Source organism: Mustela lutreola, chromosome 8, assembly GCF_030435805.1.
Source record: "Mustela lutreola isolate mMusLut2 chromosome 8, mMusLut2.pri, whole genome shotgun sequence".
In the NCBI taxonomy this organism is placed as follows: Eukaryota; Metazoa; Chordata; class Mammalia; order Carnivora; family Mustelidae; genus Mustela; species Mustela lutreola.
In genome coordinates this window covers 45,080,104-45,105,042 of record NC_081297.1, presented here as the reverse complement: position 1 = coordinate 45,105,042, position 24,939 = coordinate 45,080,104, and the positions used below count along the sequence as shown (strand labels likewise).

The following is a 24,939-nucleotide window of genomic DNA, read 5'->3' as shown; positions in this document are numbered from 1 at the left end:
GACCAAGCCTCCCTGTTGGCTGTCCTGCAGACAGGGCACCAATGGTGGCCGCAACACCATGCACCAGTCCCTGCAGGGGCATACGCGGGGATGCCCAGCACAGAGCCCTGAACCCAAGCCCCGACCCCCCAGCGCGGCCGGCAGCACAGTGCAGGGCTCGAATGGCAGCAGGGGATCCATCCCATCGGGAGCTCTGCATCTGGCGACATTCCTGGCCGAGTCCATGGGGCACCTGTGGGGCTGCTTCTGGCCTGCTTCCCAGTCTGCTCCCCTTCTCCCACGGTCCCTCCCGAGGCTCAGACAGCCAGATCAGGTCCTGGGAAAATACACACCATCTTGGGTTTATTTGGGGTTGGGCATTGCAGGTTCAGGCACAGTTTGTTCCTGGACAGGAAGAGTCGGGACCTCTCCGCTCTCCTGGCACTTCGGGCCTCTGCAGATCCCCTCCCCACATCCCTGCACACACGACGTCTCTTCCCCCCTCCCTGCTCCCTGAGTCTCTTATTCCTTCACCAGCCGGTAGATGTGGTGCTGAGCCCCGTGCTCGCTGGCTGACACCTCGAAGACATAGGCGACGCATAGCAGTGTCTCCTGCGTGTCTCTGTTGGTGACCACCTGCAGGGGACAAGAAAGATGAGAGTTAAAGCCCCAAACAGGGGCACGACGTTGTCTCGACCCACTGATCCCTTCCTGCCGCACACCTGCAGCGCACCTGCCCCCCATCACGCACCTGCAGGATGGTGAAGTTCTCCAGCACGCTGTTCATCATGTACTTCTCGGGCAGGTGCTTCAGCTTGTGGATGAAGTTGATCATGTACTCGCAGAGCGGGGACCGATGAATGCGGTAGGAGTAGTGGCCGTTCTCATAGCGGGCGTACTCTGTCTGCAGGACCCAGGGGGCAGCGGGGGCTTAGAATCTCTCTTGACCACTTCCTGCCCCGGCCCAGCTCTCTGGGGAAGCTCCGTGACCCACTCACTGTCCACCTCCTCCGTCAGTGACGGGCAGACCAGGCCGAGGAGGAGGGAGCTCAAGGACAAAAGCGCAGTGGCACTAGGCAAGATGGGACAGAGCAGTGACTCAGTCCTGCCAGCATATGAACACACACTAATAGGCACGACAAGGGCGCGGGAGCAGGGTACGTCTGAGCCACACTGCAGGGCTATCCCGATGTTGATCTCCCGGCTGCCAATATAATACTCTAGCTACACAGGATGCTGCCGGGTGAAGGTACACGGGGTGACAATGGCACAGCATGTGGAGCTGTATGTAATTCTCTCAAAATAAACATTTAATTAAAAATAACTCAAGGGGCAGGCACCTGGGTGGCTCACTGGGTTGGGAGACTGTCTTCACCTCAGGTCATGATCCCAGAGTCCCAGGATCAAGGCCCTCATTGGGCTCTCTGCTTGGCGGGGAGCCTGCTTCCCCCTCTCTCTCTGTCTGCCTCTCTGCCTGCTTGTGATCTCTCTGTCAAATGAATGGATAAAATCTCTTAAAAAAAAAAAAAACTCAAAAAGCATTTTATAAACCACTATTGGTGCAGAGAGGGTTTTAGGCACTGGTGTGTTTCCACGGTCCCCAGGTGACCACAGGGGTGGCAGGGGCTGAGAAGCCCGGGGCTGGGCGTGCTCTCTGCCCTGGTGCCAGCCTGGCATCGGGTTGGGTTGGACATGAGCTGGGTTACTGATAACTGGCGGGCATGTGAGAGGAATAGCTCACGGACTCAGACAGACGTGGGCAAAGCGGTGGGGACAGGATGAAGGGCAGCCTGAGGCAGGGATGGGCCTGCCTTAACAAACACGCGGGGCGGGTTGGGGGGCTCCTACCTCCACTTTCTCTACCACCTGCTTGCCAAAAGAGCAGACCTTGGTGGAACAAGTGATTATCATGTTCTCCGGACTCTCGTACTGGCTGGAGACCCCGTAGAAGGAGCTGCCTTCATCCTCGATGTTGGTGTTGAGGTCTGCCTGGAGGAAGACACAGGGAAGACTCACAGTGGACTGGTGAGTCAACAGAGGCCCTGCTGGGAGTGGACCTAGGGAGAACTCTGGGGCCACCGTCCAGGTTCTAGGGCCAGCAAGACATCAGGAAGGCCTGAAAAGAACTGGGAGAGTAGGATCTTGGAAAGCTTCCACCCTTCTCCACAGCCAGGCCTGGTGTAAAGTCAGGATGTGTTACCTAAACAATGGAAAAAGAGAACACTGTCATCTGCGTTAGTCATAGGCCTCCGCTACCCATTTAGGCACCAAAACATCCAGCAGTGGGGCCCCCAACTTTGTCTTTAGGACTTCAGGTTTTATGGTTTTATAGTCTAAGGCTTTGCTCTTGTTAAACTGCAAACAACTGAATCTATATCAGTCATTTCTATTTTAGTATGAATTTGTCAGATCCTTTCCAGAGTCAATTTTGATAGTGCAGTAAGCGTGGGAACAGAAAGCCAGAATGGGAGACTGGCGGAGGGGAGAGTAGGAGGTGGTGCCAGGACTCCTCTCCGTCTCATCCTCCAGTCCAGCTGGTCACTGGACCCTGCCAGTGCTCTTTTGGAAACGGCTCTGGGGGCCGGCCTCTCACCCATGTCTATGGCAGTACTGAGTCCAGTCACCCCTGACTTTTCACATCTCTGCTGCAGCCTCCAGACGAAGCCCCTCCACTGCTGGTCTTCCTCCCTTCGGTTCATTCTCTACGTTCTCTGAGAATTCTCTTCAAAAGACGAGTCTAACTGCACCCCTCCATGGTTAAAACCCTTTCACTGACCCTTTGCCATCAGAGAACCTGATGCTTGCTCCCCAGCCTGGCCTGGGAGCCCCTGGTCCCCTAGATCAGCTTCCTGCTGTTCCCCAACACACATCTTTTCTTCCTCTGCTGACAGCAGAGCCTCAAGTGCCTCCTGCTGGGTGTTGGGTTGATTTGAAATTTTTCTCTTAGCCAACATGGGGTAAGACTCCCAGTTTCACACACATCCCCTGCAAGTGGGATAGAAGCAGGATCTTGGCTTCAGCATGACCAGTGAGGCTCCCTGACCACAGGCCTGGCCCAGCCCCACAGAGCTGACAAGCGACGAGACGCAGGTCTTCAAGCTCCCACTCCCACGCTTACTGCGTCCGGTAGAGTTACAGGGACGGAGGGAGAGCTCAGATGAGACAAGTCCACGCCTTGGCAGCTCTCAGGCAGACACTGTGCTTCTGAAGCCCTAAGCCAGTTAGGGGTCCCCATCCCCCAAGTTAGGGCCCCCCAGTGAATCAACCCATCTGAGCCAGGGCCTGCTAGCAGAGCAATTCAGAACTCAGAACAAACGCACAGATCTAAAAAGGCTTCTTCTGAGGGTGCATTCTCTCCTCCCACCCACACAAGCAGCCTGAGCACCGCCAGGCTGGACCTAGAGCGCGGCAGCCCCACGACGCAGAAGCTCCGGACGAGGCTGAAGAATCTGACACCAAGGCCTCCTCTGAGCAAAACTCAGGGGCTCCCCAGAACCACGGAAGGTTCTGGCACCATTCAGAGCCAGGCACCAGGCAGTTCTGTTACCAGCCATTAGGGGATGCTCAGTCATTATGTTTCTCTCCTTTGGGGAAAGAAGTTTTCTGAGAGGAAGAACATTGTCTGGACTGCTGGGGACTGGTTCAATGTCTTACAGCACAATGAAAATATTAGGTCGCCACAAGGGCCTGAGTTTCCTGTTGAGTTTACTGAGGAGGGCCTGTGTTTACTGTGGTGAAATGAAGACGATTGCCGAGTGAAAAAAATAAAAGGCAGGTTATGGAACACAATGAGGATATGTTAACTTTCATGATGAGAAAAAGAAAATGGGCTATTTTCATGCTGAATAGAATGGCACAGGTTTAGTGCACTCTGCAATGGTTTTAATGAGGCCACTAGGAAGAAAGGAGAACAAGGAATTCCAGCTACATTCAAGGCTCAGCCTCCGAAATAAATAGCAGCATCTCGGCCCTGGGGTGGGGATGGAGCTGGGCAAGCAAGGGGTGCCCTGAGTCCTGGCTGGGGGTGGGGCGGGGGCGGTCCTCCCTGGGCTGGGAATTGAGGGCAGCTGGGACCAGCAAAGGCCTTCCAGTGAAGTACGTGGTGAACTGGGACCAAAATCCAGCTCTCCGTCTCCTATTTTCCCCGCTAAGTCACATGCTCCTCCTAGGAAACCAAGTTTGTCAGACTTCTTTAAAAAGGAACAGTTTGCTCAAAGTATGCTGCAGCCAGAAGCACAGGGCAGGAGCGTGAACAAGAGCTGGCAGGAAGGTCGGCTGCCTATGAAGGGCAGGCACCCGAACACGGGAGGGTGGGTGCCAGCCAAGGGGCAAGGCCAGGGCACAGAATGATGGCGCTCGAATCACAGCCACCGCCGGAGTCCTCTTGATGAACGACATGCTTGTGTAGCACCTACCAGGGCCCTGTTCTGTCCCCACTGTTTTCTCTTAAATCCACTCATTCCTTACGTCCATGCTAAGTCCAGGAAATCAGTCAGGAACTCTATTTTTTTTCTGTGATAATTACTGCGTAACTATTAAAGGAGAAATATTTGTTTGTATGCCACCAAAAAGAATGCTGTGCACCAGGGCTGGGCAGGACCGGCCCAATCCCTCCCAGGTTCTTCCCAGCGCACAAAGGTCACAGTTGCCTAGCGCCCCCGCACCGCTCTGGACATGCCATGCCCTTCACCACCTTGTGCTGCCAGAATCTGTTCAGATGCCTTCGGCCCCTTCCAGATGGTAAGCACCCTGCCAGCAAGGACTCAGCTCTCCCAGGGGCCCCGGCCAGGCCTGGGGCGAGGCCCTCCTCCCAACCCCGTACCCCGCCCCCGCCACGGCTGCCGCCTGTGGCTGTTCAGCCTCTCACCGCTGGGTGGCGCTAAGTGAGATGAGCGGTGAGCCCCGCATCCCTGCCCCACCATAACCTTTGCCCCAGCACACGCAGGTCTTGGTCCTAGCCTCCCACTCACCTGGCTCTTCCATCCCTCAGTCACCCATGTCTCCCGCCCCAGCCCAGCACAGTCAAGGGGAGTGGGGTCCAAAGAGGCTGAACGTTGTCTCTGCTATCAAGGAATTCATAACTGGTGGGACAGCAAGGAGCACGAGTGAGATGCTGTGAGTGGTACAGAGAGAGGAAGAGAGAGAAGGAGGTAGTGGGAAAGAAAACAAGCTCCTGCTGTGCATCCTGGGGCCGGCCGGCCCTGTGGCCGTGCAGCCCAGAGCCAAGCAGATGTGGGCGGTGACCCAGACAAACCCTGCCCCCCACCTCCTCTTGGCCTCACTGCCTTATCCTCCCGGAGGACTGCCCCACACATCGTACACATCGCACACTTCTTGTCCACCCTGGCACCCCCTCACTCTACCGTGCTGGTTTTCTCTTTCTCAGCAGAAGAGGCACTCGCCCTCCTGCCCTCCGAGTGCCCCCACACTCTCCTCCCTTCGCCCTATTCATAGCTGTGGTGTGGGTGGGCAGCCCAGGCGGGGCCTGGAACAGGTGTGGGGGATCTGGTGACAGATGAGCCGAGACAGCCGCAGCCCAGGAGAGGGGGCCGGAGGGGCTCAGATTCATTGTCATGTGCTGGCATGTGCCTGGGAGAAATGTCAGGGCCCAAAGGGAGCAGCAGGCTGGGATGGGGGCCGGTCTGATGTACTCTCCTCCCTCCGAGGCCTCAGTTCACCTCTGCCCGGCATTTTTCAACTTGCAGACTGGTGTTAACAGCCCTCGGTGTCCCCGAGCCCCCTCTCCACTGCCCTGAGGACAGAGGTGGCCCCAGCTGGTCCCACATGTTGTGGGGAAGGAAGAAGAGACTTCAGCTTCTCAGTCCCTGCGCCAGACCCTGCATGTCCCACCCAACAGAGCATAGTCTCACAACTCAACCCTCCTGCACCCCACGCCAGCTCCAGCTGGAAATGATTTGTCCCCCAGGCAGCAGCCTAGGAAATACCACCACGGCCCCATCAAAGGAAGAGTAACTTCCATTGGGAATGGGCTAGGAGGCTGGGTTAGGGACATCAAAGTCCTCCTCCCACTCCAAGAAGGCGCTGGTCAACTCCCCAGCATCTAGAAGGGAAGGCTTTGGAGGAGGCGGCTTTGTTTCCTTTCTAAGGAGTGCCGCCTCGCCTCCCAGGGGAGGGAGTGGCCAGGCCAGGGGCAGGAGCGGAGGGTTCCAGATGGTTGTGAGGACCCCAGAGCTGACCAAAAGGCTCATGCTTAGCAAACAGGAGCATTTCCTTTTCCCCCATCACAGAATTTGTACAACCCTGGTGCCTCTGCCCACCCCATACAGGAGAGACCAGATGACTGCCCTGGAGCCCTGGCCGCTGGCAGGCCCCCATCTCTGATTTCACCTGTCCTTTCCCTGACCAAGTGTCTGCTCTTCAGAGAGGGACTGGCTCTAGAGGCTCAAGCAAAGGGCAGGGCACCTTGGGGCCCTCAGACACACAGCCTCCTGCAGACCATTCAGAACAAAACTGCTGATGGTTCAGATGGAGAAACGGGCCCAGAGAAGTGGAGATACACTCGGGCCACAGCTCTTGAGCTGCAGAGCAGAGACAAGAGCCTCTACATCCCAGCTGGAGCCCACTGCTGCCCCTCTGCTCCCCCAGGACACACCAGGAGGGCCCCACTTATAGTCCATCACACTCCCCTATATCTGTACACTAGTTATTGCCCAAGAACATGAGATTTGCTCCAGATCCTCCCACTTGGAATATGAGCACCTGGAAGACAAGGGCCATATTGGGCCCACACAGCAGGGGCCACGGGTACAGCCCATGGGCAGAGTGCAGGGACCACACAGAGAACTGGCCTGACCAATTTCCTCAGCACCAACTGTCCCCTCCCTTCCTTCTCCCATCCATCCCTATCACCAAATGATAAATGAAAGCATCAGAAGGAAGGAAGGATGTGGGCCACAAGCAAGGCTGGAGAGAACATTCTAATTCCTTTTCCCTACTTGCCCACTCTCACCTGCAGGCAGGACAGTCCTCATTTTCTTTCTTTCTTTTTTTTTTTTTTTTGTTAAGATATTACTTATTTATTTGACGAACAGAGATCACAAGTAGGCAGAGCAGCAGGCAGAGAGAGGAGGAAGCAGGCTCCCCACTGAGCAGAGAGCCTGATGCGGGGCTTGATCCTAGGACCCTGAGACCATGACCCGAGCCGAAGGCAGCGGCTTTAACCCACTGAGCCACCCAGGCGCCCCAGTCCTCATTTTCTGAAAGAGAAGTCTGGGCTCCAGAGAACCCAAGAAGCCCAAATGCCCAACTCTACCCAGGATGCACAGTTCAGTCTGCTGTCTCTGCACTGCCACTATCTGCTGCTCCTCAGGGCCTTGTGGAGCCTCTTATAGGCAATCCACAGCCTTCTCCAGCAGAAGCAGGACCCCACGTAGGGTCATCCCACAGCCACTCTGTAAGGTTGGGCAGTTCAATGTCCTGGTTCCAAGCACACACCCTAGACACACACTGAGTGTGAATCTGTTAAGCCGCTATGAACTGGCTGACCCTGGCAAGTCATTTCACGGCTCTGTGCCTCAGTTTCCCCTGTAGAGAATGAGGCCGTCAACTGAACCTGCCTTCAGTGTTGCGGCAAGCATGAAACATGCTGATACATGTAAAGTGATGGACAGTGCCTGGTGTAACCTTCCACTGAATGCCCTGACCTACGTCATGTGCATGTCACAAGAACGACTACAGGAAAGAGGCTTACCCTGGCTGGACGTCTCAAAGCCAGGCCCTTGCTTACTCCATTCCTCAGTGTCCCCCTCTTTTGTGAAAGGGGAGGCCTAGGATGGTCCTCATTTGGATGGTGGCTAGAAGAATACAGAATATTACTACTAACTAAAAGAAGGCAGGAGCTAGTGAAAAAGGCCCCAAATTCCCCATCCCTTCGCCCCCCAGGTACTGTTTCCACAAATGCCTCCTGCCAACCAGGCCTTCCTTCTGAAATGACAACCTCAGGGTAGCTGAGCCACTGCTGAGAAGGAGTCACTAATCACCTCCCCCAAGGTCCTTCTTCCAAGCCAAGGCTAAGTCGGGACTGGCGGGGCCTGGGGGAAGGATCATTCAAGAGAGTGTGCGGGCTTCCCCCCCCCCCCAAAAAAAGCGCCAGGAGCCCCCTCAACTCACAGGAGGGAACGGGAGCTACTGCGCCTGCTACACAGAGATGCTGCTGACGGCGGCCCGTAGCAAAGCCTCTTACTTCCAACTTCAGGGCCAGGGCCAAAAGGGACAGTAGAGAGAGGAAATGGGGAAGTGAAGTGGGGTTAAGCTCCTCCTGGAAAAAGGAAGAAAGACATCCTGCCCCATACATCACACTCTTAAGGCCAGCCTGTCTGGGTGAGGTCCTGCCTGACCTAAACTAGAGCAGCCTCCTCCTCACTTCCAGTCTGGACGGTTGACTGATCCAGCTCAGGACAACTCTGGCCGTGTCCTTCCCTGCTGGGAAACCTTCTGTGATTCCTCATTACCTGAAGAGAAGGGATGGTAAAGATGTCGCCAAGTGCCACTATCTACCCCCATTGCTACACCCATGGTGGTCATCACTAGTCAATCTGGAACCTTCTGCCTCTAGATCTTCTCAAACCAGCATGCCAAACAAGGACTACCAATCCTCGAGAGGTGACACTCTAGTTAAAGCTGCTTTCCAGGACATCTGGTTAAAATGGAAGACAGACGATACAAGTTCACTTTTTTCCCTTCCAGGGAACCAACTAGAAACAATAGCAAGGAACTTTTTTTAATGTGTTGTGCCATAAACATGAAGCAAACAGAGGCGAAACCACACGGGCAAGAGAGTTCCACAAATTTAAGAAGGCTAAAGGCTGACCAGAGCTAGAAGGAACTCTACGGGTAAAGGAAGCAAGTGGAATCACAGCCTCAAAGCACCTTCAGAGGTCTTAGAGTAAAAAGTGAGCAGCCATGGTTGAGAGAAGCCCTGAGGGGCTTGGGCCTGGAGAAGCCAGGACAGTACAGGCAGGGAAGGCACGGGCTTCTTCGCACAAGACACTGACTGAAAGGCCGTACCAAGAGTGGTGAGGCCCACCTCTCCCACCCTTTGACAGAAGACCAAGAAATAATCATTAGAAAATTTACAGGAGGGCGTCAGGTTTCAGGGAGCAGGTCAGAGGGGGGAGAGAGAATTGACTGAAAGCTGCATAAGAAATGCTTGGATCCCCAGTCCTCCCCACTGTCCCACACCTTGGCTGCAGGGACCAAGTATATCCCCTTCCGGGGGCATCATTCAAGGAGAATTCTCTGGAGAAACTGAACAACCTCAAGGGGGGGAAAAAAAAAGGTCTAATAAACATGCTGACATTTATTGTTTCCCTTAAAAAAAACCAGATGACTCCTCAACCCCAAGCACCTTAAAGTGCAGCCCACCAGGTGACCCACCAGGTGACAAGTCCTACCCTGTACACAGAGCTCCCAATCACTAAATATGGACATGGTGCAAACAACAAAGGAAAGACTCCATCAGACTTCCCCAAAATGAAAACCTTCTCTGCTTCAAAGGACACTATCAAGAATGTGAAAAGAGCTGACAGCCTAGGAGACAGTATCTCCAAAACACACCTAATAAGGGACTTCTGTCTATAATATATAAGCTCAAACTCCATAATAAAAGACAACCCAACTTAAAAATCAGCAAAGGAGCTCAACAGACATTCCTCCAAAGAGGACAGACAGGTGACCAATAAGCACAGGAAATGCAAATCAAAACCACAAGGAATTCCACTTCACACCTACTGGGAGGGGTATAATCACAGAAAATAATCTAGGGTCAGCAGGGATGTGGATAAACAGGGACCCTCATAAAACCACTGGTGAGAATGTACTATGGCGCAGCCACTTCGGAGAACAGTCTGGGAGCTCCTCAAAAAAGGCAAAGAGTTGCTGCCATATGACAGAGCAATTCAAGACCCAAGTGTCTCCCCAAAAGACATGAAAACCTATAGCCCCAGAAAAACTTGGGTGTGAAATCCACAGTAGCATTATTCAGACAAGGTGGAAACAGCCCCAAGGTCCACCAACTGATGAATGGATAAACAAAACTTGGTATACCCATACAACGAAGTATTAGGGAAGCCGTAAATAACATTGAATTACACACTTTAAGTCGATGAATTATATGATAGGTGAATTATATATGAACCAAGAATTACAGACATTGTCAGACATCAAAACACATAGAAAAAAGGATGAAAAGGAAATAAATACAAAGAAGGGAAGAGAAGAAATATAAACACATGGGTCTTACTTTGTATCCCAGGGAGATAAAAGAAAAGTTGTAGTCATGAAATAAGATCAGGATACCATCAAAGAATAAGAAGGAACTCTTAAAAATTAAAAATATTGGGAGGCACCTGGGTGGCTTAGTGGGTTAAAGCCTCTGCCTTCGGCTCGGATCCCTGGATCCTGGGATCGAGCCCACATTTGGCTCCCTGCTCTTCGGGAAGCCTGCTTCTCCCTCTCCCACTCCCCCTGCTTCTGTTCCTTCTCTCACTGTCTCTCTCTGTGTAAATAAATAAATAAAATCTTAAAAAAAATTAATTAAAAATATCATGGTCAAAGTTAGACATTCAGTAGAAAGTGGGGCAGAGAATGCCACCATATTCCATTAATCTAATCCATCACTAATTATACAATGCACCATGACCTTCTGAACCACTAAGAAAAATGCCATCAACTGAACTATGAACACAATAGCAACTCAAAGACTCATCCATTTTCTTCTATCATCATAGAACCCTAATTTTATTCAGAATGACAGTTTACTCAAATAAGAGTACAACCACACAGAATAATTAAGTGTTGTGTGTGACTTCCAAGAAAGCTCCATAGAGGATCTCTAGTGATTTCACGGAGTTGAAATCCTTGAAAAATAAACTACTTATTTATGCCACTGCTATACTGGGTTCTATGTAATATGTACTCAGATACATTCAACCAACTCAGAAGAATTAGAAGATATAGTTAAGGAAATCTCCAAGAAAATGAGTTGGAAAATCATAATGAGTTGTAAAAATCATAGAGAGTATCAAATCAAATGTACAAATCAAATCAAAGTACAAATCAAATGAGTTGTAAAAATCATAGAGAGTAAGTCCAGGATATCCAAAATAAGACTAATATGGGTTCTTGGATAAGAACACAGAGCCAACAAAGGGAAAGAAATCATATAAGTAAATTTCCCCAAATTTGAGTAACAAAATCTCACAATTCAAAGGGCCTGGCTTAAAAAATCAGAAAGTAAAAACATACATATCCCAAAGCTCCTCTATGTGAAACTTAAAGAGTGTTAAGGCATAGAAAGGAAATGCAAAATTTTCAGAGATAAAAAACAAAAACTAAAACAAAACCCAAGTGACATAACAAAGGACAGAGAATCAGAAAGTGACCACACTACTTGTGTTTGAAGACAATGGAGCAGTGTATTGAAAAATGATTCTTGAAAGTCATTTCTAGAAAAATGATTCATGACTTAGATCCTATACCCAATCAAACTATCAACCAAGTACAGAACAACAGGCAAAGACTTGAACATTTATCTATACCACATTTTTCCTTAGGGAAGTACCAGAGAATGCTTTCCAGAAAAATAAGCAGGGACACCAAAAAGAAACACGAGATCTGGAAAACCACAGATTCCACACAGGAGAAAAGCAAAACCAGGCTCCAGAAGGATCTGCTGCACTTCTCCACCACGGGCTAAGTGTGCACTTGTCAGACACCCTTGTCTGCACCCTGAACCCCTTTTCTGTGTGCACTGGGCCCCTGGGAGGTAAGCTCTCAGAGCAGGCACTACAGCTTAGTGGGCTCAGAGGAGATGACTCAAAAGCAGGGAGCTCTCCTCCCTGTAGGGAAAGCTACAGAGGCTAAGCCTATGTTTGGGAAGCTGGGTGGGTGTCTCTCTTGGGGTAGCTATCCTAAATCTATAGCCTACTTCTGCAGACCCTGCCCAACGCAACAGTGGCCCTGCTGTGGCCCTAAAGCGAACTCAGGACTTGGCATTCCAAGAGTCCTTGTAGCCTCTTTGCCGACTCCTCCTTCAGTGTTCCCTGAGGTCTTGTTCTAGTAGTCCCCTTGAGGCTGTCATCACCTCTCAGGACAGGGCCTTCTCCTGCTAGCTTGGCTCTCCGGCAACCCCTGTGGCTCCTGGGTTCAGCCTCCCACCACCCTGTGGCCGCTGTGTGCTCAGACCGCCCCTTGCACTTGCGGAAAGGGCACCCAATACCCACTTCTTCTCTTTCCTCCTCCTTATTATCAACGTGCTGGGACTGGAAGGAAGAGCTTATCGAAGGGCTTACCCAGAATTTCACAAGAAAAAAGGCATTGGAAGGCCCCCGTTCAAAGAGCTCCTTGAGTCCCCCCTTTTTCTCCGGGAATTTGTCATAGATCTGGCGGATGTCCACGGCTTCGAGGTAGGGGTCACTGTAGCTTGGGCTGGACTGGCCGATGTGCACGAACAAGTGCTTGTTGTACTGCAGAGAGAACAGCTGGATTGAGGGACAGGTATGGGGTAGCAGGCAGCCAGAGTAGACCAGAGCTGGGATCACGGCCGCGTGACCTAGAGCAAGTGACTTCAGCTCTCCGGGCCTCAGTTTCCCAACTGGTAAAATGGGGACAGTAAAAGGACCCGATGTAAAGCCAAGTTAATGGGTATAAAGCCTCCGGAGCTGTGCCTGCACCTAGTGGGCCTAGTCGCTGCTAATAAACAGGGCTCCGTCTCAGTCCTGGCTGGCCACTGGATGCCCTCAGCAAATCACTTCCTACCTCTGGACCTCTCTTATCTGCCATGTCAGACCACCGGCCGAGATCAGGTGTTTTCAAACTGTGCTCCAACCGGCAGACGGGGGCTGGACTGCCCCTGTGCCCCTCACAGGCACTGGACTACACCCAAAGAAAGTCTACTTCTTTTGTTGTACACACGGGGCTTCTGAATAAGCGTTTGATTAATGGTTCCTCTGCTGAAAACACAAGTTTGAAAACATCAGAGTAAAATGGTCTGTGAAGTCCCCTGGGTGCCCCGCCTCCTTCAGCTCCTCCTCCTCTGACCTTTCCAGATGACGCTGGTCACCCAGGACATGGGACACGAAGGGGACAGGGTGGGGGTGGCGCCCAAGGATGTGGGCCGGACATAGGAGGCCCCTCAGAGCCACAGGGGCAAGGATGGAGCAGGGGGGCTGAGAGGCAGGGCAGAGGGCATGGAGAGAAGAGTGTAGGTCAGGGAAGGAGCAGCAGAGGGAGAGCCAAGAGAACTGGGATGGACAGAGGACACCGGGGAGGGCTTTGGGGCGGGATCACCAACCGTGCCAGGGGAGGAGGGGAAGAGAGGGGCCGGAGTGAGCAAAGAGGGAGGGGCGGATGAAGGAAAGGAAAGGGGAAGGGAGAGCCAGTGGAAGGGAAGACTGGGCAGGACTAGGGGAACTGAGGGCAACCAGAAGTGGAGTGGGGCAGAAGGCCAGGGCAGGAAGCCAGAAGCAGGTGAGGAAAGAGCTGAAGACACAGGCGCCTCCGGGAACAGGAGTGGGTAAGAGAGCCGGCCAGACCGGGGCCAGCACCTACCGTATCAGGGTCCTGCTGCTGCTCCAGGAAGGCAGAGAACTCCAACATCCAGAGCTTGGAGCTGGCCACACTGCGGCCCTGCCATGGGGGTGCTGGGGGCGCTGAGGGCGACGGGGTGGGTCCTGCAGGAGATTCGAACCCTGCACGCAGGGGGAGAGGCACATGGGGAGCGGTCCACACACAGCCTCCCTGCCGACAGCCTCTGCGAGAATCCCGGGCCCAGCAGTGAGGCCCTGAGCTGACCAGGAGCTCTCTTGCCTTTCTTAAATAGGCCTCCTTGCAGGGGTGGTGGAGGGCGGCACTTGTACAAGCTGTACCCTTGGGCCCCTGGGAAGAACTGCACTCGGGGGGAAATGGACATTGGATGGGGGACCAAGAGCTTCCTGAGCAGCACTGCCGGGTTTGCAGTGCCGGGGAGCTTGAGGTCCAGTCTGAGACAACCAGACCTAACCCCCTACAATGCCGAAGCCCCATGGGGGCAGGAAGCTTCCTGATCTGTTCACTGCTGTCTCTCCAGCCCCTACAACAGCGCCTGGCTCAGAACAGGCACTCCATACAGGTTTGCTAATAAAGGAAGTAAGGCACGTGGTAAGAACTGACAAGGTACGCCCTCGGGCGTGAAGAGCGCAGGCTTCTCCAAAAACAGCGATGCCTGAAGGAAGTGGCCAGCACACACAGGAGGCAGGAGGTGAAGACAGGGAAAAGCACTCGGAGCAGAGGGCCAGGCAGAGGCAAAGGGAGAGGGCTGTGAGAAGCTCAGCGGGTTTGGAAGCTAGGTCCTCGGGGGGGGGGGGAACCGGAGAGCAGGTGGGTTTGTGCCCGTGGCAGGAAACAAAGGTGAAGAGATGGGCCCGGGGGCCAGGCTAAGCGGCATGAATCTGAGCCTGAGAGTTTGGGAGTGACAGGATTGGAGGCGGGGCAGTGAAATGATCGGACGCCCATTTCTGGAAGGACTACGCAGGGGTGAGGCTGTCAGAAGCACGGTCCGGGGGACATTTTCAGGGGAAAAATGAAGAAGGCCCGAACAAAAGCAGTGTGGTGGAGGGAAGAGTCAGGGACACAGGAGGCACACAAAGGAGCAAAACCCCCAGCTGGGGCACCTGATGGGGTAGGAGAAAGCAGAGGCAGAACTCCAGGACGGGGGGCGCCTGGGTGGCTCAGTGGGTTAAGCCGCTGCCTTCGGCTCGGGTCATGATCTCAGAGTCCTGGGATCGAGTCCCACATCGGGCTCTCTGCTCAGCGGGGAGCCTGCTTCCCTCTCTCTCTCTGCCTGCCTCTCTGCCTACTTGTGATCTCTCTCTCTCTCTCTCTCTCTCTGTCAAATAAATAAATAAATCTTTAAAAAAAAAAAAAAAAAAGAACTCCAGGACGGGAGAGGGAGGTGGGGGGCCCGCGTGCTGAGGTGGGTAGGTCAGGAGCACTCAAGGGTAAGTCAGGGGCACTCAAGAAAGGAATCGGAGAAGAAACAAGCGGTGGGCAGAGGGCCGTGCTGGACATGTTAGCTATGCCTAATGCCCCAGCTGAACGGCTCGCTCATCGGTGCGGCACCGCTCACAGAGGATGTGCCATGTGCCGGCCACAACGGGCCCCGTGGAAGCGCAGAGTAGTCGCTCACAGACACTGGGCCCCCCAACCCGATACTGGCAATAAAAAGCATCAAGGGCTAGATGGGGGCGCAGAGCGCTCAGGGCGCCTAAGCTGGGCAGGGGCAGGGCAGAGAACTTGCAGGACGGGGAGCCTGAGCCACAGCCCAGAGGCAGGGCAGGTGGAGGCACGGAGGGCAGGAGGGAGAGGAGAGAAGCTGAGTCACCAAGAAGAGCCATGCAAGTCCTACTACAGACTTTAGATCGTACCCAGAAGGCACCTGGAAGCCAGGAAAAGATGTTAAGCCTAGGAACCACAGGGTGGTCCCAGAGGTGAATCACGGAGTGAAGAGAGGAGGCGGGATAAAACGGGACGCAGGTTAGCAGGCAAGAGCAGGGCCTGAACCGAGGCTGAGGCCAGTGAGAGGAGGGGACAGACAGGAGGGCGGGTTACTTGGGGCTGGGAGAAAGCAGCGATCAGAACCCCAAGAGGGGCGCGCCCCGCTCTCAGGACAGGACGAGCCCCAGGCTAGAAGGTCAGCAGAATCACTCCCCGGGCCAGAGAAGGTGGTTAAGGGTGAGGATCCTGCCTTGTCCTGCAGAGAAGGAAGGAGGTGAGGGACCCTCATGAGAAAGGAGTGTCCCCTGAACAGGGAGGAGGGACACCCATGCTCCACAGCTCTGCTCAGGAGGGCTCCCTCTGCTAGCCAGCAGCTCCAGGCTCGAAAGCCATGCTCTCCTTGGATCTCCCATTTTGAAGGAGAAGACGACAGTGTCACCAAGAAGGGGGCCATGCCAAGACCCAAGCTCTCCGGGGCACTCCTGCAGTATACGGGGGCAACCAGGTGGAACAGCAGCCCTGGGGCACAGGCACTCCCCTTCGGACAGCGTGCACTCCTGAAGGCCCTGAGCCCAAGCTGGGGAGCAGGTCAGGCAGCCCAAGTGGCACAAGAGGCTTGGTGTAGCACAGAGGTGTGCGTGGTAGGGGAAAGGCAAGGGGCAGAGCCAGGACACTGGGATGTCTGTTCTGAGCATGCGCATCTAAACAGATCAGGAACTGTCCAGTTGTCAGGGGACCTGGGACCTGGGCAGGGGGGGCAGGAGCTGCAGGCGTGCGAGGTGCCAGGGAGCCGTGCACTGCCGACCCACCTGGCAGAGGCAGCGAAGGCTGGACAGTGTAGGTTTGCTGAGAGAAAGGTTTCACACTGTGGGAGACAGGAGAGAGCAGGTGTAAGCCTTAGGGCAGGCGGCAGCCCAGGAGCCTCCGGCAGTGTCCAGCACGCTCTGTGGGTCTGGCCCTGGTGGTCTGGCCATCAGTGGCCTTGGTGGGTCTGGCCACCTGCTCCCTCCCCTGCCAAGTCCGTCTCGTGGACTCATGGTCTCACGGATGACCCACAGAGGCAGCATGTCTACTGGGAAAATCCACCCCTCCCTCTCGCCTTCCCTCCCTCCCTGGCCTGCCAGAGGGCAGCTCCCTGACCTCCTTTCCTCGGGGTCCCAAGCTCTGGCCCTGCTTCACCCTGGACAGAGTAGCGTTTCGGCAAATGCCACCCCAGGATGTCCATGCTGCAGACTGGGCTGTTGCCTGCGAGCGGGAGACCCTGATTTCAAAGTTCGAGCCCCCGCTCAAAGGCTGAGGCCAGCCTGCGGTCCTGTCCCAGACTGGGTGCCAGGCTCCACAGCACACGTTTATGCGCTCGGGTTCAGCTCAGAGAGCAACCGGCAGCAGGCCATACTCACTCGTGGGATGTTCCGGCTTGGCCCGGCAAAGCTCCTTGCCAAAACTGAGGAGGCAAAAAGCGCAGAGTCAGCAGAGGACCAGGCACGTGGGCCGCAGTGCGGGGAGGCCAGGTAGGCCTCAGCTGGAAGGCAGGGCTGGGGGCCTGGACCCAGTGGGTGGTAAGGAGAGAGTTAGCACTGCTGTCCGGCACAAGTGTTTTGAGGAGCTCTAGTCTCTGGACCTGCTCTGCTGAGAATGTGCTCCTCGGGAGAAAGCCCAGGTTGGCCATCACGGCAGGATATTCTTCCCTTAGAAGCCCACAGTGCGTAGCGGCACATCAGGCCCGAACAGTCCCAGGTTTCAGAAACCTATTTAGTTCTAAGTGTCCCAAACTTCCTCATACATGATAACTTTGTGTCGTTATCTAGGCAATATCCTGAGGGACTAGCGGTCTCTGAACACACTCTGAACACCGGTGGACGAGAGGCTCACTGAGCAAGGGGCCGTCCCGGTCCCATCCCCACATGCCAAGGGTGATGCTGTGGGTGCATTCTGAAGACCGATTTAGTCCCTGCAGCCAAGAAAACCCTGTGAGGACACAGCCCTGGAAAGGAGGAGCCTTTCTAGACCATTCTGAAAGTGTCACCAAGCTGGCCCCAGTCAAGACATTTAAAATCCAAACAAGGGTCTATTCCTGAGCATCAGCTCTCTGAGTGGCAGGAGAACAGTGCTGAGTGCCTGTGGGGCGTGGGGACGGGCTGAGCGGTGGAGGCTGCTCAGGGCTGCGCTGGTGCCGCACCGACGCCTCGGGCTTCAGCTCCCATCCGTCAATCAGGCCAACTCTGTAGAGCTACCCAGTTGGCCGGCTACTGGGGGCAGCCCTGCCCCTTGTGGAAGGCCTGCTGCGTCACTGGCAAGGCCCCCGAGAGGCCAGTGCCAATGTCAGCAGAGCCTTAGCATGGCCCCTCAGTCCTTGGTCCCTCCTTCCTCCTGGTTCTTCAGGCCTGGGAGGACTCAAGAGAAATGGGGCCTGGCCAGTGCCTCCAGCTCCTCAGGATGGGAAGGAGTGAGAAGAAGGGGCTGGCTCGGCCTCTGGCTCCAGGCAGCCCCACTTACCCCTGAGACTGCTGGGTGGCCTGGGCCCCGGGCGAGGGCCATTTTACTGTGGAAGGCTGTGGCGGAGATGGCCTGGGCGGGCGACATGGGAGCCATGCTCTGCAGGGCCTTGTCCTTAGCTGCCTGGTCCTGGGGAGACATTGGAAGGGAGGGCCTCAGCAGTGGTCACTACGGCATGTGTGGGCGAGGCGGGGTAGGGGCTTGTGCTCAGGGAAGCTGTCCCAACGCCAGTGGCCAGAGCCCCGGACAAGGCCCCGGGGGATCAGGCTCGCGCCCCTGCTGTGCTATGAACCTGGTCTGTGACGAGCACAGGTCACTTGGTTCCTCTGATCAGTTTCCTCCTCTGCCACGGGGCGAAATACTTGTCCAGTCTATTTTATTAGAGTTTAAGGGCCTTGGGAAGCCACCTGCCAGACGGTGTCTTCACGGGGACATTCTGAGAAGCCTTTTAGTCCTTGTTTCCCTCCGCGCCCCGGCAGCCGGCATAGGACCTGGCTCACAGAAGATGATACTACATAAACATGTCAGAGCCCTCCTCAGACAGGAGTCCTCCTCTGCGGCCACACGGGCTGTCTGCAGGCGTGGGACGGTCTCCTCTGGTCCCACCTGTCCCAGTCCTGCCCCATGGGTCTCCCCTTGCACTGTGGACACCCAAGGCACCCCCGCCTTTTACGTGGCAGGTGTCAACACCTGTTACTTCCCCTCCATGGGTCCAAAGACACCAAAGAACAGGTTTTCCCTGCAGAGGCTTTGAACTAACACGTGCACAGGAAAGCATCTGTAAGCATGTGTGACACGGACGAGAACAGTCACAGTAGTAACATGTATGCGTATATAAGCCAGCAGCTCTGGGCCAGAGCGCCCCAAACCCACAGGACTTCAAAATGATGACACGTATTTTAGTATTTCTGTATTCAGTTTTCTGTACTTCAAAAAGCCTAATGGGAACTGTGGTTTTTGTCCAAAATATAGACTAGGATGGCAAGTTTTACTCAGTGTGTGTATCTTAGCTGAGGCCAAGAGACTGGATTATGTCAACTCTGTCTTTATGATGAATATATTTAAATGGGAAAAATAAATTAGCCATTATCTGATAATTAAGATGATAGACCCAGATCTATTCTAAGTCCCAGACAAGGGAGAACTGACACAGGCCCTTGCCACTCCCAACACTCCCCCATGACAGTTTCCCTCGGCCCCCACAACAGCCCTGTGGAGCACGCACCACCGTGAGGGAACCAGCATCCCAGCACCTCAGACTGTGGAGCCAGAACTGCAGGGGCCCTGCCACTCAGCTTCTCCAGGACCATGTGCACTCATGTGGCACAAGATGACCCAGAGAAGGTCAAGAACACGACTTCAGGGGCGCCTGGGTCGCTCAGTGGGTTAAGCCGCTGCCTTCAGCTCAGGTCATGATCTCAGGGTCCTGGGATCGAGCCCCGCGTTGGGCTCTCTGCTCAGCAGGAAGCCTGCTTCCCTCTCTCTCTCTCTTTCTCTCTGCCTGCCTCTCTGCCTACTTGTGATCTCTGTCTGTCAAATAAATAAATAAAATCTTAAAAAAAAAAAAAAAAAAGAACACGACTTCACTTTGATTCTGAACATCAGAGCACTCCTGTGAGGCTGGCAATACCGGCAGGATCCCCATTTTAAGAGGCAGAAAACAGAGGCTCTGAGAATTTAGGGCACTGACCGTGGTGGTGGCTAGTCCGAGAGCTTGGTCCAGGTTGGCCTCTGCAGGCCCAGGACAGGGGATAGGGGAGAGAAGGGTACACACAGCACAGAAGGCACAGGAGACCATTCTGAGAGGAGGGCTCATCCTCAAGCCATTGTCCTTTCGGGGCAAACCTGGGCTTTGTTCTCAGAGGCTCTCGATAACCAAAGAGGGAGCTCTCAGCATAAGAGGGCCTCTTCCCGAAGACACGTGCACCAGTTCAGGAGAGAAAAGCCAAACGTGCCACATCAGCCGGCCCAGGCCTCTCCCTCCAGGAGGACATGTGTGATGCAAGAGGCTGAACACTCAGAAAGCCCGTGGACCTCTGTGGTTAACAACTGCCCCGTGAGGCCAGAGAGCTCCATCCGCTCGATGTCAGTAACTTACGTCCCTTCCCGGATAGCTGATCTAAACAGGCGACTGGGGCTCGGGAAAGCACGTTGTCACCAGGGTGGAACAGGAATCAGGGCGAAGTGGGAAAGATGCTATGGGGCGTGACATCAGTGCCCAGGTAACAAGGCCAGGGAGATACTGAATTTGGGGACCGGAGGGGACCTCAGACACCACCTTGCTTCCCCTTGTCATTTTACATCTTAAACTGAATAGAGCTGGAGGAAGGCCAGTGACTCACCACGCCCCCGTGGCACAAGGGCAGAGCCAGGTACACCCATTCCCAAGTCCTGGGGGATTTCTACCAAATAAGAAGTCTGTCCAGGGAGACAAATTATGCTGGGTCCCAGACCCCTCTGAGAATACGAAAAAATCCTCAGACCACCCTCTCCAAGAAAACGCATGCACACAAAGATCTGTGTGTTATTTAAGGGGCTCATGGTTTCCCTCAATGTCCGTCCAGTGGTCTAGCAGAGCTCTCCCCAGCCTCTAAGTTAGAGCGTATAGACAAAGGTAGCAATTCCTTGAAGTAAATGGGGGCCATACGGATGGTCCCCAAGGGAATTAAAAGTTTCCCTTGATGGCCATAAACAGAACACTGGAAAGTCTCTTCTCTATCTGGCTCTCTGCCAGGGTCCCAGCAAGTCAGAGGCAGACCAGAGAGGGGAAGTGAGCAAGTTGGACTCCAGACCCCGGGGGGTCTCCAGGAGTATGTGTGCTCGGCCTGAGAGGGAGGGAGCGACAGCTGAGGCCCAGCCAGCTGTCCAGGGGACAAAGGAGCGAGGTGCTGGGCTGCAGCTGTGGGGGCGGGGGACAGCTGGGCCAAGTGGGCCGTGGGGCGCGGCTTCCTGGGAGTCCCCGCCACCCGTTCAGAGGCTCCAGCGTCAGGATCACCGACAACCAGAGCCGCAGGGACCTGCAAGCTCATCTAGTGCAGGTTTTTAATTGGGCTCTGAGCTACTTTGGGGTTCAAGAGCCACGGGGCCTGAGAGGTAGATAGGAGCAAGGGGTGTCTGGCCTATTCCTCACCAACCTAGCTTTGACCAGGGCAGCTCCTGTGGTTACATACTGATGTGATATTCTGTTTGGGGGAAAAAACGAAAAGGGCTGAAAAAAAAGTACGTTAACTGCTGGTTTCAGTCTGACACCCCTAAAAGTCAGCTCTTCCTACCTGGTAGCTGGGCAAGCTCTGCTACACACCCCTTAGGACAGTGAGCTCACTCACCCCCACCTGGAAGTCCCTGAAAGGGTCCCCTGACTCAGGCATCCAGGAGGCCTGAGTCCTGTGGGGAACAGACCACCCGATGAGGTGTCCTGTCAGCAGCGGGGCCTCCCTGGAGCAGTCCCCTGCTGGGGACTGCTCTGGGAACTGGGGACTGGGGACTATCAGGTGAGGCTGATCTGGAAAGGGGAGAGAACCAACCATCTGCGAGTGGAGTGAGGGGGGTACTCCCCCAGCTCCGGGGGAACAGCCGCCCCACCCCCACAGCAGGGCCTCCCAAGCTTGACCACGCCCACCCTTGCAGGCTCAGGGGATGGCACTAAGGGGTCAGGGCATGGCACTAAGGGGTCAGGGCCTCCATGAGGTCCTCAAGGAATGGGGCGTGGAGGACAATCCCGCTGGGACCTGGGGAGTAAACTGCCCGGGAAGGGGGATGCTGCAGGGCCTGGGGTCACACACACACACAGCTCAACTGTCATTCCCGGTGCAGACAAGAGCAGTTACAGGCTGACCACTCTTCTCAACACCAAGAAGCACGCTGGCTCTGCACACCAACAGCCAGTCCCTGAACCCAAAGGGAAAAAGGGCCCTAACTTCTAGGAAGCTGGCCCCGCCTATGCCCTCGGTCCTTCCCACCACTGCTGGTTTGCCTTACCTTTAGCTTGGCCTGGATCTCGCGGGCTTTGCGACGAGCCAGCACCTGGATGTGGCTGGAGACCTGTAGCAAGAAGAGAAGGCTCCTGTCCCTATCTCCCAGGAGGCCTGTGCTCCCCATGCTGGCTCCATGACCCTCAGCCCTGCACCATCCTCAAGCCACGTCTGTGGAATGAGTGAGTGAAAGGGGCAGTCAGTGATGGGTCCTCAGTCCCACACATCCAGCTAACCCAGAGTCTGGCGATAAATCAAAGTGCAGCGCCAGTCCTTCGCTCTCTGTTCTTCCAGTGTCCTGGGGACAGGAGGGGGGCACTTTCTCCCAGCTGACGGCAGCAGGGACTACAGGGAAACTGAACGGTCTGTGGCACACCAGAAAGAGATAACCCCTGTGAACCAGCCCCACCGAGAAGCCACCCTTGGTCCTGCAGAGGGCCTGGCCCACCATAGGAGCAGGCTGGAACTGGGGTACCTGCCCCTGGGACCCACACTCATCCCCCAGGGCCCACCTGCTTCCTGGTGCGGGTCTTCCCTGTCCGGAGCTTGATGTAGCGGGCTATCAGCTCATTCCGACCTACAGAGACACCAACAGCCTCTCAGCGGGTGAAGGACAAAAGGCAGAAACACAAGAGGATCTGGGGATCCCTTCCCTCACCCTCTGCCCACCTTGAGTGGGGACTTGGGTTGAGGACTCTGCAGTTTCCCTCCCGCCCTCCTTGGATCCCAGGGATCTCCCAGCAGCAACAGGCCTTGCTGGGGGACTGGTAACCTGAGAGCAAGGAGGTGACAGGGCTGTGAGCCCCATATGAACTTGAGGAGCCCTCTCAGAGGCCACCTCCTCCCCCCACTCTACAACAGTGGGACAGCTGCCAATCTGTCCTGCTTCCTCCTGGGGTCTTTTGCACACTTGGGAGGCTGCAGGGAAGTGCCTGGACCTTGACACTCGCCCATGCAGCCCCCTGCCCACACAGCTTCCACCATCTCCAGAGATGAGCAGTACCTCACGAGAGGTCTTGCCTTGTCTGTGGGCAGCAGGGGGGATGAGAGACCTAAGTGCTGAGACCCTGAGCATCCTCACGGAGAAGGCCTGAGGCCCTTAACTCAGATCAAGAAGACCGGGGCAGCCCACACCTCCAGCTGCATGGCTCTGACCAGACCAGTCACCAGGTCGTACTGAGTGTTCGCCAAGGGAGCTGTCTCCTAGAGGCTGAGGCTGTGTCTAAGGGACCCTGAAAAACTGTAAGGAGCCACCCACGTCCCCTACTATTGTAAATGCAATTATGAAAGGCAGTTCTGTTTTCAAAGCAACAAACACACAGCTAAGAAGAGACGTGTGCCTATGCTGTAACCCCAGTGTGGGCCACAGACAGTGCGGGCCACTGAACACAGTGTGCTCAGAGCATTGGGGTCAGCTCAGGCTGGGTGGTCAGGTGAGCCTTCTGCTGGACCTTGACCACTGGGTAGGATTAGACTATAAAGAAGGGCATTGGGCTAGGGAGAGGGAGGGCAAGGGGGTTTGAGTAGGAGCTGTCACCTCTCTGGGCCCGCTCTGGGGCCAGCTCTGGGGCCAGCAGCACAGCCACCAGCCCGCCCCATCCTGCCGGCCCTTGCTGAGCCTGGAGGGCTGTGGCTATGAGTCAGGAGGTGCGGGGGGGCAGGGGTAAGACAAGTGGGCTGTCCGCCACCCCGCTGTAACTGGAGAGCACAGCCAAGGCCAAGCTGGCCCCCCAGATGACCTTTCCTCACTGCCAAAACTGAACTAAGAGGCCACCCTCGGGAGGACTTGTCTGCCAGGAAGACTAGCTGGCCTGGAAGCACTGGACAGTCTGTGTCAGGGGAAAGGGTGGGGGAGGACCAGACCCTGAGGCTATCACCTGTGGGCTGGTCTGCACCTAAAACAGGGAGCCGGGGGTGCGTCGCTTCTCAAAGCTTTCCACGGAGAGGTATTCCATGGGCTCCTTTAAACGAATGTCCAAAAAGACAGCTGAGCAGTCACACACCATGTCTAACAAGAGACACTCACGCTGCAGTTAGGAAACGCTCTGATCACTGGCCAGAGGGTCTAAGTCATCACCAGAACTGGGAGTTGGGAGCTGGGTGTAGTCCAGTGGCTCCAAAAACAAGATACGGGATCTTCGCACGTCCCATTCCTCCTGGACCTTCACCCAGACTTCCCTTCTTAAACCAAGCCCTTTTAAGGTTCCTCCTCCAGACGATTCTAAGCAAACGTTTACAGACTTCGGAAGCAGACTTTACCCTGAGCTCAATGAGAGTTCTCTGCAGCTCAGTTTCCTTTCCTGTTAAAGGAAGAGGCCTGTGCGAGTAGTCGAGTTCGGGGCCCAGCCTGGGAGCAAGGAGAAGAACAAGGGAGGAGGGAGGGTTCCTGAGACCAGGAGACTGATCACAGAGCAGGAAGGCGCACTCCAGGGAAGGGTGAGCGGGAGAACGCAGGGGCTGCTGCTGGGAAAGGCAGGGGAATAGACTGTTTGTATTACTGGAAAGGCTCTGGTCAGCAGTAGGCTATTAGTAGTCAAGCTCTGGGAGAGTCAAGTTCTATGTGGATTGTGCACTGTGTCTGTGATGGGGGTGGGGGTGGGGTAGAGGTTGGCCCCTCTAAAGCCCACATTGTTCAAAGGTCAAATGTATATCTGGCATCTAGCCACTTCCCACCACCTCACCCTCCATGGTCCACGCTCCCATCCTCTGTGGCCTTCTACCTGGACCCCGTGCCCTCAGCCTATTCTTGTTTTTTTTTTTTTTTTTTTTTTTTTAAGATTTATTTATTTATTTATTTATTTGACAGATTACAAGTAGGCAGAGAGGGGGGTGGGAAGCAGGCTCCCCGCTGAGCAGAGAGCCCGATGCGGGGCTCAATCCCAAGACCCTGGGATCATGACCTGAGCCGAAGGCAGAGGCTTTAACCCACTGAGCCACCCAGGCCCCCCAACCCTCAGCCTATTCTTAACACAGCAGCCATAGCAACCTCGTGGCTCAAACA

General features: G+C 54.9%; 1 protein-coding gene across 5 annotated transcripts in view; it reads right to left on the bottom strand.

Annotated features, from left to right (window-relative positions):
* Positions 1-314: 314 nt before the first annotated feature.
* The window catches only part of TEAD4 (TEA domain transcription factor 4), a 62,696-nt gene continuing 38,071 nt past the window's right edge, over positions 315-24,939 (bottom strand). For 3 of the 5 annotated variants that reach the window (XM_059184515.1, XM_059184511.1, XM_059184514.1), the window contains exons 3-12: positions 22,451-22,515; positions 21,946-22,008; positions 17,968-18,096; positions 16,872-17,014; positions 16,281-16,336; positions 13,549-13,688; positions 12,291-12,464; positions 1,828-1,968; positions 731-883; positions 315-615 (exon numbers count right to left, since the gene is read on the bottom strand). In XM_059184515.1, the coding sequence (XP_059040498.1) occupies positions 502-615; positions 731-883; positions 1,828-1,968; positions 12,291-12,464; positions 13,549-13,688; positions 16,281-16,336; positions 16,872-17,014; positions 17,968-18,096; positions 21,946-22,008; positions 22,451-22,515 (1,178 nt within the window). In that variant the 3' untranslated portion in view covers positions 315-501. The remainder of the gene's footprint in view (positions 616-730; positions 884-1,827; positions 1,969-12,290; positions 12,465-13,548; positions 13,689-16,280; positions 16,337-16,871; positions 17,015-17,967; positions 18,097-21,945; positions 22,009-22,450; positions 22,516-24,939) is intronic. The other 2 variants (XM_059184512.1, XM_059184513.1) reach the window with 2 other exon arrangements.